Source organism: Microcebus murinus, chromosome 8 (genome assembly GCF_040939455.1).
Source record: "Microcebus murinus isolate Inina chromosome 8, M.murinus_Inina_mat1.0, whole genome shotgun sequence".
Taxonomy (NCBI): Eukaryota; Metazoa; Chordata; class Mammalia; order Primates; family Cheirogaleidae; genus Microcebus; species Microcebus murinus.
The window spans coordinates 14,046,316-14,059,974 of NC_134111.1; the positions used below are offsets into that span (position 1 = coordinate 14,046,316).

Below are 13,659 nucleotides of genomic sequence, written 5' to 3' on the forward strand. Positions count from 1 at the left end.
CAGTGTTGTTTTATAATGTGCCAATAATTATTTTGATATAATGGACTACAGGGGCAGGCAGTATTGGGTAATAAAGTAGATGTTTTTGATCCAAAATATAGATATATCTAAAACTGGGGTCCAAACTCCAGCTTTTCCCTACTAACAATCTTGGGGAAAATATACATGACATACTTTGCCATAGTTTTCTTGTGTTAAAATGGGGACAATAATATTATCTTGCATGATTTCTATAAGGATTAAAGATTGTATCTATAATTCTTAACATGATGCCCCCTGCACAATAAACACTCAATAAATGGTAGGTAATATAAATTCTTATTATCTTAAGATGATAAACTCAGTAATCAAATTATAAAAAGAAACAGTGAAGAGACACCATGAAAATCAATCAATTTCACCAGTATCCAGGATGACTACAACAGAAATGAGGAATCCACACCTCATTATACTGAATGGGAAACCAAACTGCAAAGAAATAAACTCATACGGCTAAATCTATACATATTATGAACTTCCAAATCATTTATTTCTTCCCCTTTCTTCACTTTGACTTTATTCATTCCTGATGATAAACTCGAGGTTAATTGATTTACTTATTTATTCATGTATTTATATAGTCATCCATTCTATCAAATGATGCTCCAGTTATTGTGGTAAGGCTAAATAATTCAAAAGCAGTTCTTACTAACCAGGATTTGGCAGTTTAATGGAAGAGACAGCAGGATAGCTAGCTAGCTAGCTATATATATAGGAATCCAGTATGGTTACAATTTTATAATAGAGATGTGCACAGAATTATCTGGAAGTGTGTGTTGAAATATTAATATAATTTTTCTAGTTGGACAAGGAAACTAAAGGAACTGGTAAACTGTGTAAAAACACACAAAGGGATGATCGAGGAGGTGGTATTCCCCCGAACAAAGTAGTTTCTTATATCTAGAGCACAGAATTTCCATGTAGGGGGTGGTTGGTGTGAGATGAAGATGGAGGGATAAGTAGGAAACATATCATGAAGACTGTTGTATGTGGTAAGGAAGAATGTGAATTTTTAATCAATTTAAGAACAAATCATGAGATGAGATGGTTTTAGATATGAGAGCTACATTTTCAGATATCCATTTCATAAAGTTCAGCCTAGTGACAGAACTGAGAGAAAGGATAGAGCAATAAACTAAAGAAAAAGTAAGTGTAGGTAGAGAACAGGGTGGCAGATTAGAGTTGAATCATCCAGAAAGAATATGTGAGTGGTTTGGAGCTTGATGCTAATCACAGTATCAAAAAATATTTCACACTGAAGAAATGAAACTGTGTGTATGACAGACCAATGACAATGTTATCTTGACTATGGGATATGAGTAACTAGAAAATTTCACTCATTATGAATGTGTCAATTATATCATGCTATTTAATAGAATAATTATAGAGAAAACAGCAAGTAAAGAGCTCACTTTTATCAAGATGACCAAATTATAGGACTCTGATAAAAAAAAACATTGATTGAGTGGTGAGAATATCTAGATAAAAAGGAATAATGCTCTCCAGTTAGAATGGCTTAGTGGTAAAATTATAATTGCAATGTCATATTCATCTGATTTCTGGACATTATCCACTTATTCACACAAAACATATTTGTGGAGTGATTTACTGCAAAAGCTTGTTGCTATGAGGAATATACAAATGAACCAGGCATTGGTGAATATATGGAATGCACAAAATAAAAAATTTAACATCTCTATTTTCTTAAAATGTTGAAATAGTCTGTTAACCCATCTACAAATTATTTCCCTAAATACTCACTTCTAGACTGTATATCTTTCTTCAGAAACTTTGTTCCAAAATGTAGTGGGAGTCAAAGATACCTTAAATAGCATGTAAAAATATTCTCACAAAAATTAAAGTGGAAAAGTGGTTAATACGATCACTTATGGAGAGCCTTTGAGAGAAGGCTGTAGCTGTAGGAAGAAGCATACATTTGGGATTGTGACAGGAGATAGATGAACTAAACAGGTAGGTGAAAGAAAGCTTCAAGAAGGTAAGAATTAGGCCGGGCGCGGTGGCTCACGCCTGTAATCCTAGCACTTTGGGAGGCCGAGGCGGGCGGATCGCTCAAGGTCAGGAGTTCGAAACCAGCCTGAGCGAGACCCCGTCTCTACCAAAAATAGAAAGAAATTAATTGACCAACTAAAAATATATATACAAAAAATTAGCCGGGCATGGTGGCGCATGCCTGTAGTCCCAGCTACTCGGGAGGCTGAGGCAGTAGGATCGCTGAGCCCAGGAGATTGAGGTTGCTGTGAGCCAGGCTGACGCCACGGCACTCACTCTAGCCGGGGCAACAAAGTGAGACTCTGTCTCAAAAAAAAAAAAAAAAAAAAAAAGAAGGTAAGAATTGATGGATGAGCATGAATGCCCTGGGATTTCAAGGAAGGTGAATTTGGAGAGAGAAAACAAAGTCACAGAAGCATGATAGTATGTGTTGCATTATGGAAATCATGAACCTTCGCTGCCTCTTGGGTTAGACCTTCATCAAGTGTTGCAGGATAAATTGAACATGAAAGCATAGAAAATGAGAAGAGATGACGGGTCCTTGGCACTGAACTAAACTCCTGAGCTTCATGTTGCTTCTCTTCATGGAGACAGGAAAAACACACACATACGTACACACACACACACACACATACACACACACCCCAAAATCCTCCTTCTTTAATGACAGTACAATGTAACTCTTTGGATTACAAACTCTTTGGATTAATTTACTGGGGTCTAAGTGTATTAGCTTCAAATTTATTTATCTATCAAATAAACATCTTTAACTGTAGGATATTTTGCACATCACCTTCAGTCTTGCACTATTAGATAATTACAGGATGGTCAGTAAGTTTTCAGAAGGTTTTTCTTTGTGTGCTCAGCATTGTGAAACACACTGAACAAAATCTAAAGGAATGTTCCAGATTTTAAGATGCCTGCAACTGTTTTATTTCCTCATAGCCATTAACACAGCTTCTCGCACATAAAAGCAACATGCTAAATAAATGTGCATTGTACTAAATTACATATATATGAGTAGGAAATAAGAACGATATTAAAAAGGGAACAATTTGATATTATAAATGCTGAAATGGATGTAGATGTGTATAGAACAGGTATAAAATTAATAATAGATTGCTTGGCCTTAGGGACTCTCCATAATGATAAACAGAAAGACTGGAGAAAAACAATTAGGCACCTGGAGGGGGAATGGCAGTAGTCACCCAGGAAAAGAGAATCATGACTCCATAGAGACCAAAGCAAACCTAGGCCACAGAGGTCCACCATGGTGGCAATGCTTCTTAGATTTTCTATTCCAGTAAAAATATTCCGTCCCCATTGATTCACTTATACTTCAATATTGATTGAAGTTAAAATTAGGTTTGGATTTCAAAACATGGCCAAGAAAGAGAGATCCTCAGAGGAACATTTCTTCTGGTGTTCTATAATGAAGGTTTTACAGAAAGGGGGGTCCAAATTGCCAGAGGCCACTTTCTTCAAGGCCAATTTTTCTTTCAGCCACTCAAGTCCTTGCTGCATCCCAACTTACTCATTCAACATAGAATTTCCTGGATATAAACCCATCTCTGTAGATGAAGAAATGGCTCACAGTCTTTTAGATACTAGTTATACTACACATAATAGCAATAGAGACACCAAAATCATTAAATCACCTCTTAGACTCATTTAAATAATAGTCACTCTATTGTTTGCCACTAATTGCTCATTTATGAAAAGATTAAATTATTATTATTGTTTTTAGAATGGGAAAAAGTTCAATTTGTCACTGAAAACAGGGTTTAATCTTAAGAGAAAAATATGCCTTTCAATTATGAGCAATTTAAAAAATTCTTAAAAATCACTTTATACTTATGCCATTCTGACCCATATATTTTTCTAAGCATAAATATTTTAGGAATAATCATGTAATTTAAAAGAATAGATCATTTTATAAATATGAATTTATAAAAGAATAAATCATCAGTTTGTTTTTGTAAATCAAATTCTGTAAAATTCCTGAGAATTTTCCTTTGAAAACCAAGGCATTTGGACAAAGTATATTAATATTTAGTATAAATAGTTAATATATAAACTGAAATAACTAGAAATTATTTAACAGTCACTTTCTTCTTCTTTTTATCAACTGAGAAAGTAGGAAAGTCAATTCTATAGGCCTGACTACACTGCTTTATCTACATTAGTAGTGTCTGTAGGTTACATAATTTTATGGATACTAAATTATACATTAACTATTCATGTTGATAAACTTAAATATTAAAAAATTTAACTACCTCTAATAATAATCATATTCTTACAATTTATTAAACACTATTTGTAGTGTTTATGGTCTATGAAACACTATAGTAATATATTTCTATATAATATTATCCCATGTTACTTAATTCACTTTATATGTAAAGTAACAAATGCTTAGGGAAATTGAGCATATATTTGTAAATCTTAGAGCTTCAACTTGAGCTGAGTCCTACCTGACTCCAAAACATGCATTTTTGCTATCCTGCTTTTAAGAAAGATCCAAATATCCCTTTCCAATAAGAGAAATCTATAAATTGGCTTCTTGTGCAGGTCCTTATATTCCTCTGATGAATTAAAAATCAACCAGACCAAAGCACTAATCTGACTAGAAGATAAACCAGTAGCTTCTCTGACTAACAGAACCTGTTAACTCTTATTTGCCTCCGCACAATGTGTAACACTGACCTAAAGCTGTAGATGCACAAATGAAAATAATTGTCTACACACCATCTGTGTAAATGAATCACGCTTTAAGGACAGTCAGTTCTTTTATCTTCCATTTTGATGGTTAGTACATACTGAGGGATGCCCAATAGTGTCCTTTTTTCTGAGAAACTATATTTTACATTGATTCAAAAGACCAATCCCTTTTTGTAAAAGGGAGACATGACTGAGAAAGAAGTTGAATTTGATTTTTTTTCTCTTCTGTTTCAATTTAGCACTTTAAATATTTTCCTCAATAAATCATACATGTGGTCCAAATATTTTCCTCAATAAATCATACATGTGTTTCAAATGGGAGTGTAAGAAAACTTGGTACAGAGAAGAAACAAAAGAAGAAATTAAGAAAGAGCAAATAAGAACTTCCTTACAAAGTCACCAAGAACATTCAAAACTTTTTGGTTATTACAGATAAAGGAGAAAGCTCTGGACATAAGAAACTATATGAAGTCTAGTCATTAGCATTGGGAGTGAACACTGGAGTGAGAAAGAATATTAACTATTATGTTATTTCTGCATGAAGTGGCTTGTTACTAAAAGGGAAAAACTGCTTCTATATATTAAGATGTCTAAATAAAATCTAAATAAAATCCATGCAATCTATACAAAAAAGAATGAATTAATATCCCAATAATTATGCGAATCATATCTGTTTGGCATTGTACAAGTGACTTTATACATTGTATTTCATTTAATCTACAAAGCAGTCTTGAAACATAGGTTGTATTATAATGCTTATTTTATATTTAGAGAAACTGAGCCTTCAAGAGGTTAAGTAAATTGTCCAAGACATGCAGGTAATAAATGGCAAAACTTTTTTCCTGAGTTTTGAAAAAAATCTGGACTCAGGAAATCTGATTCCAGACTGAATACTTACGCTCTACACTCAGTAATCACAAGTAATGTTATTGTCATATTTGCTGTTCCTCCTAAGCTGCTAGAAATAATTCTAGCTAATGTTAAGCACTGTCATTTCAATATGCTACCTGGGTGTTCTTAATCGGGAAAATAAGTAATAACTCTCGGTAATACAATGCTAAATCAATATCAAGGTAGTTACCCATTAGATGTTAGGGGCCCTATGCCTAATACTACATGGCCACAATATAGTCTCATAGAAAGTATGAATGAATTCAATGTCAAAGTCAATTCCAAGGCTGAAATCTCGAGAGTCAGGTTTTCTGAGCATGGGAGCTACTTCCTACTGGCCATGAATACAGAAGGGAAAACTGATAGGAATGATACAAACATAACCAATTGTATTAGCAATGGAAATACAAGTTTTCTCAATGTTTCATAAACAACTGATGAAGAGCATAAGGCTTGAGTAAATTGTAAGCAGATATCCCAAAATCACACCATCTGGTGTCACTGTTCCTGTAGTAACATCGAATTCTATTTAGGATGTAAGAAGTACAAAAAATTACACATCCCTACACATAATTTAGTGATGGGCTCCTTGAGGAACTCACACAACTGCCCTGGTTAACACACAGGACTTCTGTTTATTTAATCAGAATGCTGTCATGTGAGGAATGAGAAAAATTATAAAATCTTTAGATTCCTTTATTTCAAAAACAAATAAAATACTTACATTATTAACAGAAGAGCATACTGGTTTCGGTCCATAAAATCTTTGGGAAAGGACAACTGTAAAGGAAGTTCTTTTAAAGAAAGAGCAAAATATTAAAGATGGGAGTCATTTACATGTAAAACTATAAGATATAGAGAAAGTTGTTTTTGAATAACAGCATGCACAAAACTTTACCATAGTCGTCAATATGAAGGATTTTGATTTCTGATTTTACTATCTTCTTCTTCAGGATAGCTTCCTTCAGCATGGAATTGCTTTCTAATATAAAATATTCTGTAAACCAAAAATACTAGTGTAAATAGCTAACTTCTATGCATTAATCAGCAATCAGTACAACAAAACATTATCCAGTTGATACCATTTGGCAGGCACTGTGCCAAGTACTAATTAAACTTTCATTATTTCTCTCCTAAATTACTACAACAGTTTTTTAACTGAACTTTCTTACTCCAGTGAAATTTTATCTATTTGCTTCTATATTTTGGAATTAGCATTTACATTTTCAAAATAAAAATCTGATCATGTTGCTACCCTCTTAAAAATATTTAAAGAAATGCAAAATTATCGAGCACCAAATGAGATGCAATTTACAATGTCTAGATATCAATAAAAAATTAAAAGGCATACAAAAACTCAAGATGGAAAAATTTATTCAATAGAAATAACCCAGAAATGACACAGATGACATAATTCACAGATAAGGACATTAAAACAGAGATTATAACTATAGTCTAGATGTTGAATAAGGAAGATAAAGCATAATCATGTTTTATATGTCTAAAAATAAAAACTGCAGAATCTGAGATACATGAAAATTACATGTTTAAGGTGAAAAATATACTGGGTGAGATTGAAATAATATTAGATACTGCAGGAAAAAAAGAGTAATGAATTTTAAAATATACTGACAGAAAATATAGAAAATAAAACAACAAAAAATTGCAAGAACATGAAGAGAGCATCAATAAATTGCTGAACTTTTTACTGATATTGTATTAATTCTATAGATCTATTTGGGGAGATTTTACATACATAAAATGGTGGCCCTTCTAATCCATAATTTATATATGTGTGTCTATATTCATTGAAGTCTCTAATCCAGCAATTTTATATAGATTTCATTTTAGGGATCTTATATATTTTTATTATCAATAGATGTATTCCTAGATATTCTATGGTTTTTTATTTTATTTTTTTCCTTTTTGAGGCAAGTACTCACCCTGTTGCACAGATTGCAGTGCAGTGGCACAATCATAGCTCACTGCAACCTAAAACTACTGGGCTCAAGTGGTCCCCTAGCCACAGCCTCCTAAGTAGCTGAGACTATAGGTACACCAACATGCCCAGCTAATTTTTTATTTTTTTGTAGACATGGTATCTTTCTATGTTGCCCAAGCTGGTCTCAAACTCTTGGGCTCAAATGATTCTTCCAAAATACCAGGTTTACAGGTGTGAGCCACAGCACAGCACTTGGCCAGAAAAATTGAAACAATGAAGAAAAGTCTAACCGAACTCCTGGAAATTAAGAATCAATTCAGGGAACTACAAAAAACAGCAGAAAGCCTCAAGAACAAACAGAAGAAAGAATCTCAGAGATTGAAGATAACATCTTTCAATTAAATAAATCAGTCACAGAGATAGAGCAGACAAATAAAAGAGCAAAGCCTACAAGAGATGTGGGAGTATGTGAAGAAAACCAATGTGAGGGTAATAGGGTTACGAATAGAGGAAGAAGAAAACACTCAAGGATTGGACAAGCTACTTGAAGATATAATAGAAGAAAATTTCCCAGGCCTTGCTAAAAATCTCCAGATACAAGTTCAAGAAGCTCAAAGGATCCCTGGGAGATTCAATGCAAACAAGAAGACGTCAAGCCATGCAGTCCATCAGACTAACCAAAATATCAATAAAGAGGCCCTTCTATGAGATATAAGATGAAAGAAGCAAGTAACATACAGAGGAAAGCCAATCCAAATAACACCAGACTTCTCTACTGTAACTTTACAAGCAAGGAGAGACTGGGGCCCCATTCTCACTCTTCTGAAACAGAATAATGCCCAGCCTAGAATCTTATTTCCTGCAAAGCTAAGTTTTATACATGAAGAAAAAATTAAAACATTCTCAGATAAGCAAAGACTGAGGGAATTCACCAAGACAAGACCAGCCCTTCAAGAAGTACTCAAAACAGTGTTACCCATGGATCAGCACAATAAGCACTCACGAATGTAAATCTACTCAAAGCTAAAGATCAAAGACCAGATACCACAATGGCTCAAGAGAGAAAACAAAGCAAAAAAGTTCAACCCAACAAAATGAACAGAAATCTGCCCCACCTATCAGTTATTTCAATAAATGTGAATGGCTTGAACTCCTCACTCAAGAGACATAGGCTGGCTGAATGGATAAAAAAACACAAGCCAAGTATCTGCTGCCTTCAGGAAACACATCTAACCTGCAAGGATGCAGTTAGATTAAAGGTAAAGGGGTGGAGAACAATATTTCAAGCAAATGGAAGCCCCAAAAAAGCTGGCATGGTGCTGCTGATTACAGATAACTTAGCTATTAAATAAACAAAAGTAATAAAGGACAATGAAGATCACTATATAATGGTGAAGGGTACAGTTCAACAAGAAGACATAACAATTCTAAATATATATGTGCACCCAACGTTGGTGCACCCAGATTCATAAAGCAAACTCTACTTGATCTAAACAAATGGATAAATAACAACACCATAATAGTCGGAGACGTTAAACCCCACTGACAGCACAGGAAAGATCCTCTAAACAGAAAATCAACAAAGAAATAATGGACGTAAATAGAACTCTAGAACAAATGGGCCTAACTGACATTTACAGGACATTCTACCACAAAAATCACTGAATATACATTCTTCTCATCAGCTCATGGGTAATTCTCTAAGATTGACCATATCCTAGGACAGAAGCATGTCTCAAACAATTTAAAAAATAGAAATTATACCATGTATCTTTTCAGACCACAATGGAATAAATGTAAAAATCAATTCTCGCAGGAGTTCTCATTTCTACAAAAGGCATGGAAACTAAACAACCTTCTGCTGAATGATCACTTCATAAATGAGGAAATCAAGATGGAAATAAAAAGATTCTTTGAACTAAATGACAAAGGAGACAAGTTACCAAAACCTGTGGGACACAGCTAAAGCAGTCCTGAGAGGAAAGTTTATTTCCATAAATGTCTATATCCAAAAGTTGAAAAGATCACAAATAGACAACCTAATTAATCTTCTCAAAGAGCTGGAAAAAGAAGAACAGACCAACCCCAAACCCAGCAGAAGAAGTGAAATCATTAAGATAAAATCAGAACTAAATGCAATTGACAACAGGGAAACTATATGGAAGATTAATAAAACAAAAAGTTGGTTCTTTGAAAAAGTAAACAAAATTGACACACCATTGGCTAGACTAACAAAAAGCAGAAAAGAAAAATCTCTAATAAGCTCCATCAGGAACAATAAAGGAGAAATTACAACTGATGCCACGGAGATACAAGATGTAATTTATGAATATTACAAAAACCTCTATGCACACAAAATGGAGCATGTGGAGGAAATGGACAATTTCTTAGAAACACACAGTCTCCCTAGGCTCAATCGGGAAGAAATAGAATTCCTGAACAGACCAATATCAAGTACTGAAATTGAAACAGCAATAAAAAACCTTCCTAAAAAGGAAAGAACTGGACCAGATGGTTTCACACCCAAATTTTACCACACCTACAAGAAAGAACTGGTGCCTATCCTGCAGAAATTATTCCACAACATCGAGAAGGATGGAATGCTCCCCAACACATTTTATGAAGTGAACATAACCCTGAAACCAAAATCAGGAAAGGATGCAATAAAAAAAGAAAACTACAGACCAATATCCCTTATGAATACTGATGCAAAAATTCTCAACAAAATCCTAGTCAATTGAATCCAGGTGCTTGCCAAGAAAAAAATGCATCACAATAAAGTGGGCTTCATCTCAGGGATGCAGGGATGGTTCAACATACACAAATCTATAAATGTAATTCACCATATGAACAGAAGCAAAAACAAAAACCATATGATCCTCTCAATAGATGCAGAAAAAGCATTTGACAAAATTCAACACCCTTTTATAAGAACGCTCAACAAAATAGGCATAGACAGGGCTTACCTAAAAATGATACAAGCCATATATGACACACCCACAGCCAATATCATACTGAATGAGGAAAAATTGAAAGCATTCCTGCTTAGAACTGGAACAAGACAAGGTTGCCCACTATCTCCACTTCTGCTCAACATAGTGCTAGAAGTCCTTGCTATAGCAATCAGACAAGAGAACGGAGTTAAGGGCATCCAAATGAGAGCAGCAGAGATCAAACTCTCACTCTTTGCTGATGACATTATATTATACCTAGAAAACCCCAAGGACTCAACCATGAGACTCCTTGAACTGATAACTGAATTTGATAAAGTCTCAGGATACAAAATCAATACATAGAAATCAGAGGCATTCATACACACCAACAATAGTACAAGTCATAACCAAATCAAAGACTTAATTCCCCTCAAAATAGCAACAAAGAAAATAAAATACCTAGGAATATATTTAACTAAGGAGGTAAAAGACCTCTACAGGGAGAACTATGAAACACCGAAGAAAGAAATAACAGAGGATGTGAACACGTGGAAGAATATACCATGCTCATGGGTCGGCAGAATCAACATTGTTAAAATGTCTATACTACCCAAAGTGACCTACAGAGTCAATGCAAACCCTATTAAAATACCATCATCATTTTTCACAGATATAGAAAAAATAGTTTTACACTTCATATGGAACCACAGAAGACCCCGTATAGCAAAATCAATCCTAGGCAATAAAAACAAAATAGCAGGTATCAATTTATCACATTTCAAACTACACTATAAGGCTGATAGTAAGTAAAACAGCTTGTGACTTGCACAAGAACTGGGACATTGACCAGAGGAACAGAACAGAGAACCCAGATATAAAAACCATCCTCATATAGCCAACTAATCTTCGACAAAGCAGACAAAAACATACACTGGGGAAAAGAATTCTTATTCAATAAATGGTGCTGGGAAAACTGGATAGCCACATGTAGAAGACTGAAACAGGATCCACACTTTTCACCTCTCACAAAAATCAACTCACGCTGGATAACAAAATTGAACCTTAGGTGTGAAACTATGAGAATTATAGAGGAAAACATTGGAAATACTCTTCTAGACATTGGCCAAGGCAAAGAATTTATAAAGAAGACCCCAAAGGCAATCACAGCAGCAACAAAAATAAAGAAATTGGACCTGATCAAATTAAAAAGCTTCTGCATAGCCAAAGAAACTGTCAAGACAGCAAACAGACAACCCACAGAATAGGAGAAAATTTTCACAAGCTACACATCTGATAAAGGGCTGATAAATAGAATCTATTTAGAACTCAGGAAAATCAGCAAGAAAAAATCAAACAACCTTATCAAAAAATGGGCAAAGGACATGAACAGAAACTTCTCAAAAGAAGACAGAATAATGGCCAATAAACATGAAAAAATGCTCAGCATCTCTAATCATCAAGGAAATACAAATCAAAACCACAATGAGATATCACTTAGCTCCAGTGAGAATGGCCTTTATCAAAAAGTCCCCAAACAATAAATGTTGGCATGGATGCGGAGAGATAGGAACACTCTTGTGCAGCTGTTGGGACTGCAAACTAGTTCAACCTCTGTAGAAAGCAATATAGGGATACCTTAAAGCAATCCAAGTAGATCTACCATTTGATCCATCAATTCTACTACTGAGCATCTACCCAAAAGATCAAAAGTCACTTTATGAAAAAGACACCTGTATTCGAATGTTTATAGCAGCACAATTCACGATTACAAAGTTGTGGAAACAACCCAAGTGCCCATCAATTCATGAGTGGATTAATAAAATGTGGTATATGTATACCATGGAGTACTATTCAGCTTTAAGAAACAATGGTGATATAGCACCTCTTGTATATTCCTGGATAGAGCTGGAACCCATTCTACTAAGTGAAGTATCTCAAGAATGGAAAAACAAACACTATATGTACTCACCAGCAAATTGGTATTAATGGATCAATACCTAAGTGTACATATGGGCAAAACATTTACCGGGTGTCGGGTGGGTGGGAAGGGGTAGGAGGGGAGGGGTATATACAAACATAATGAGTGAGATGTGGAACGTCTGGGGGATGGTCACACTTGAAGCTCTGACTCAATGGGGGAGGGGGGACATGGGCAATATAGGTAACCTTAACATTTGGACCCCCATAATATGCTGAAATAAAAAAATAAATAAAAATAAATTGTATTTTAAACTACTTTTTAATTTGCACTGTAATTCATAAAACAGTTGAATTTTGTATATTGACCTAAATCTTTAACCATGATAAATACACTTATTTACTTACCATAGTTTATTTTTGTGTGTATGTGTTCCAAATTATTTGTTTCCTTGTTTTTTGTTTTGCATGCAAGTATGTCTTCTGAAAATAAAGATGGCTTTACTACTTATCTTTCTTTTCTCACCCATTTTACTGGTTAAGTACTCTTCTACAATGTTGTAGAGGAGGGGTGAGAGCAGACATTCTTGACTTTCTGAATCCTGACTAAAAAAACATCAGTCTTTCACCACTAAGCATGATGTCAGCTGTATTATTTTTGTAGATACCATTCGTTGAGTTAAGGAATTTTCTTTCTAATTTTATCTTGATAGATTAGTTACTATTATTTTTATTATTATTATTTGTCAAATTTATCAAATGCTTTTTTCCTAAATCCTTTCAGACATCACTGAAATATGATGAATTACACCGATGGTTGAAAGTTACAATAGTCATGAATTCCTTGAGTACCCCATAGGATCATAATGTAATTATCCTTTTCATAACTTGCTAGGTTTGAGTTGCTAGTATTTAATTTAAGGAATTTCGAATCTAAATTCATGAGAAAATTAGATCATTTTGTCCTTGTAATGTCTATATGTAGATTTGGAATCTGGTAAATGCTGTCCTTATATTTTCTAAATGGGTGTGTACACTTGGTGATAACACATTAAATGTTACATGGAATGCACCGGAGAAGCTAACCTGGAACTGGAGTTTTCTTTGTGAGAAAAATGTTAATTGTGAATTAAAAATTACAGTAATTAACAAGATATTTATATGTTGATGTTTATATAACATGATGTTTATATGTTATATATATAA

General features: G+C 34.2%; 1 protein-coding gene across 1 annotated transcript in view; it reads right to left on the reverse strand.

Annotated features, from left to right (window-relative positions):
* DPP10 (dipeptidyl peptidase like 10) overlaps positions 1-13,659 on the reverse strand; it is a 641,699-nt gene that overhangs the window by 36,517 nt on the left and 591,523 nt on the right. The window contains exons 18-19 of the mRNA XM_020288521.2: positions 6,560-6,658; positions 6,386-6,455 (exon numbers count right to left, since the gene is read on the reverse strand). Of these exons, the coding sequence (XP_020144110.2) occupies positions 6,386-6,455; positions 6,560-6,658 (169 nt within the window). The remainder of the gene's footprint in view (positions 1-6,385; positions 6,456-6,559; positions 6,659-13,659) is intronic.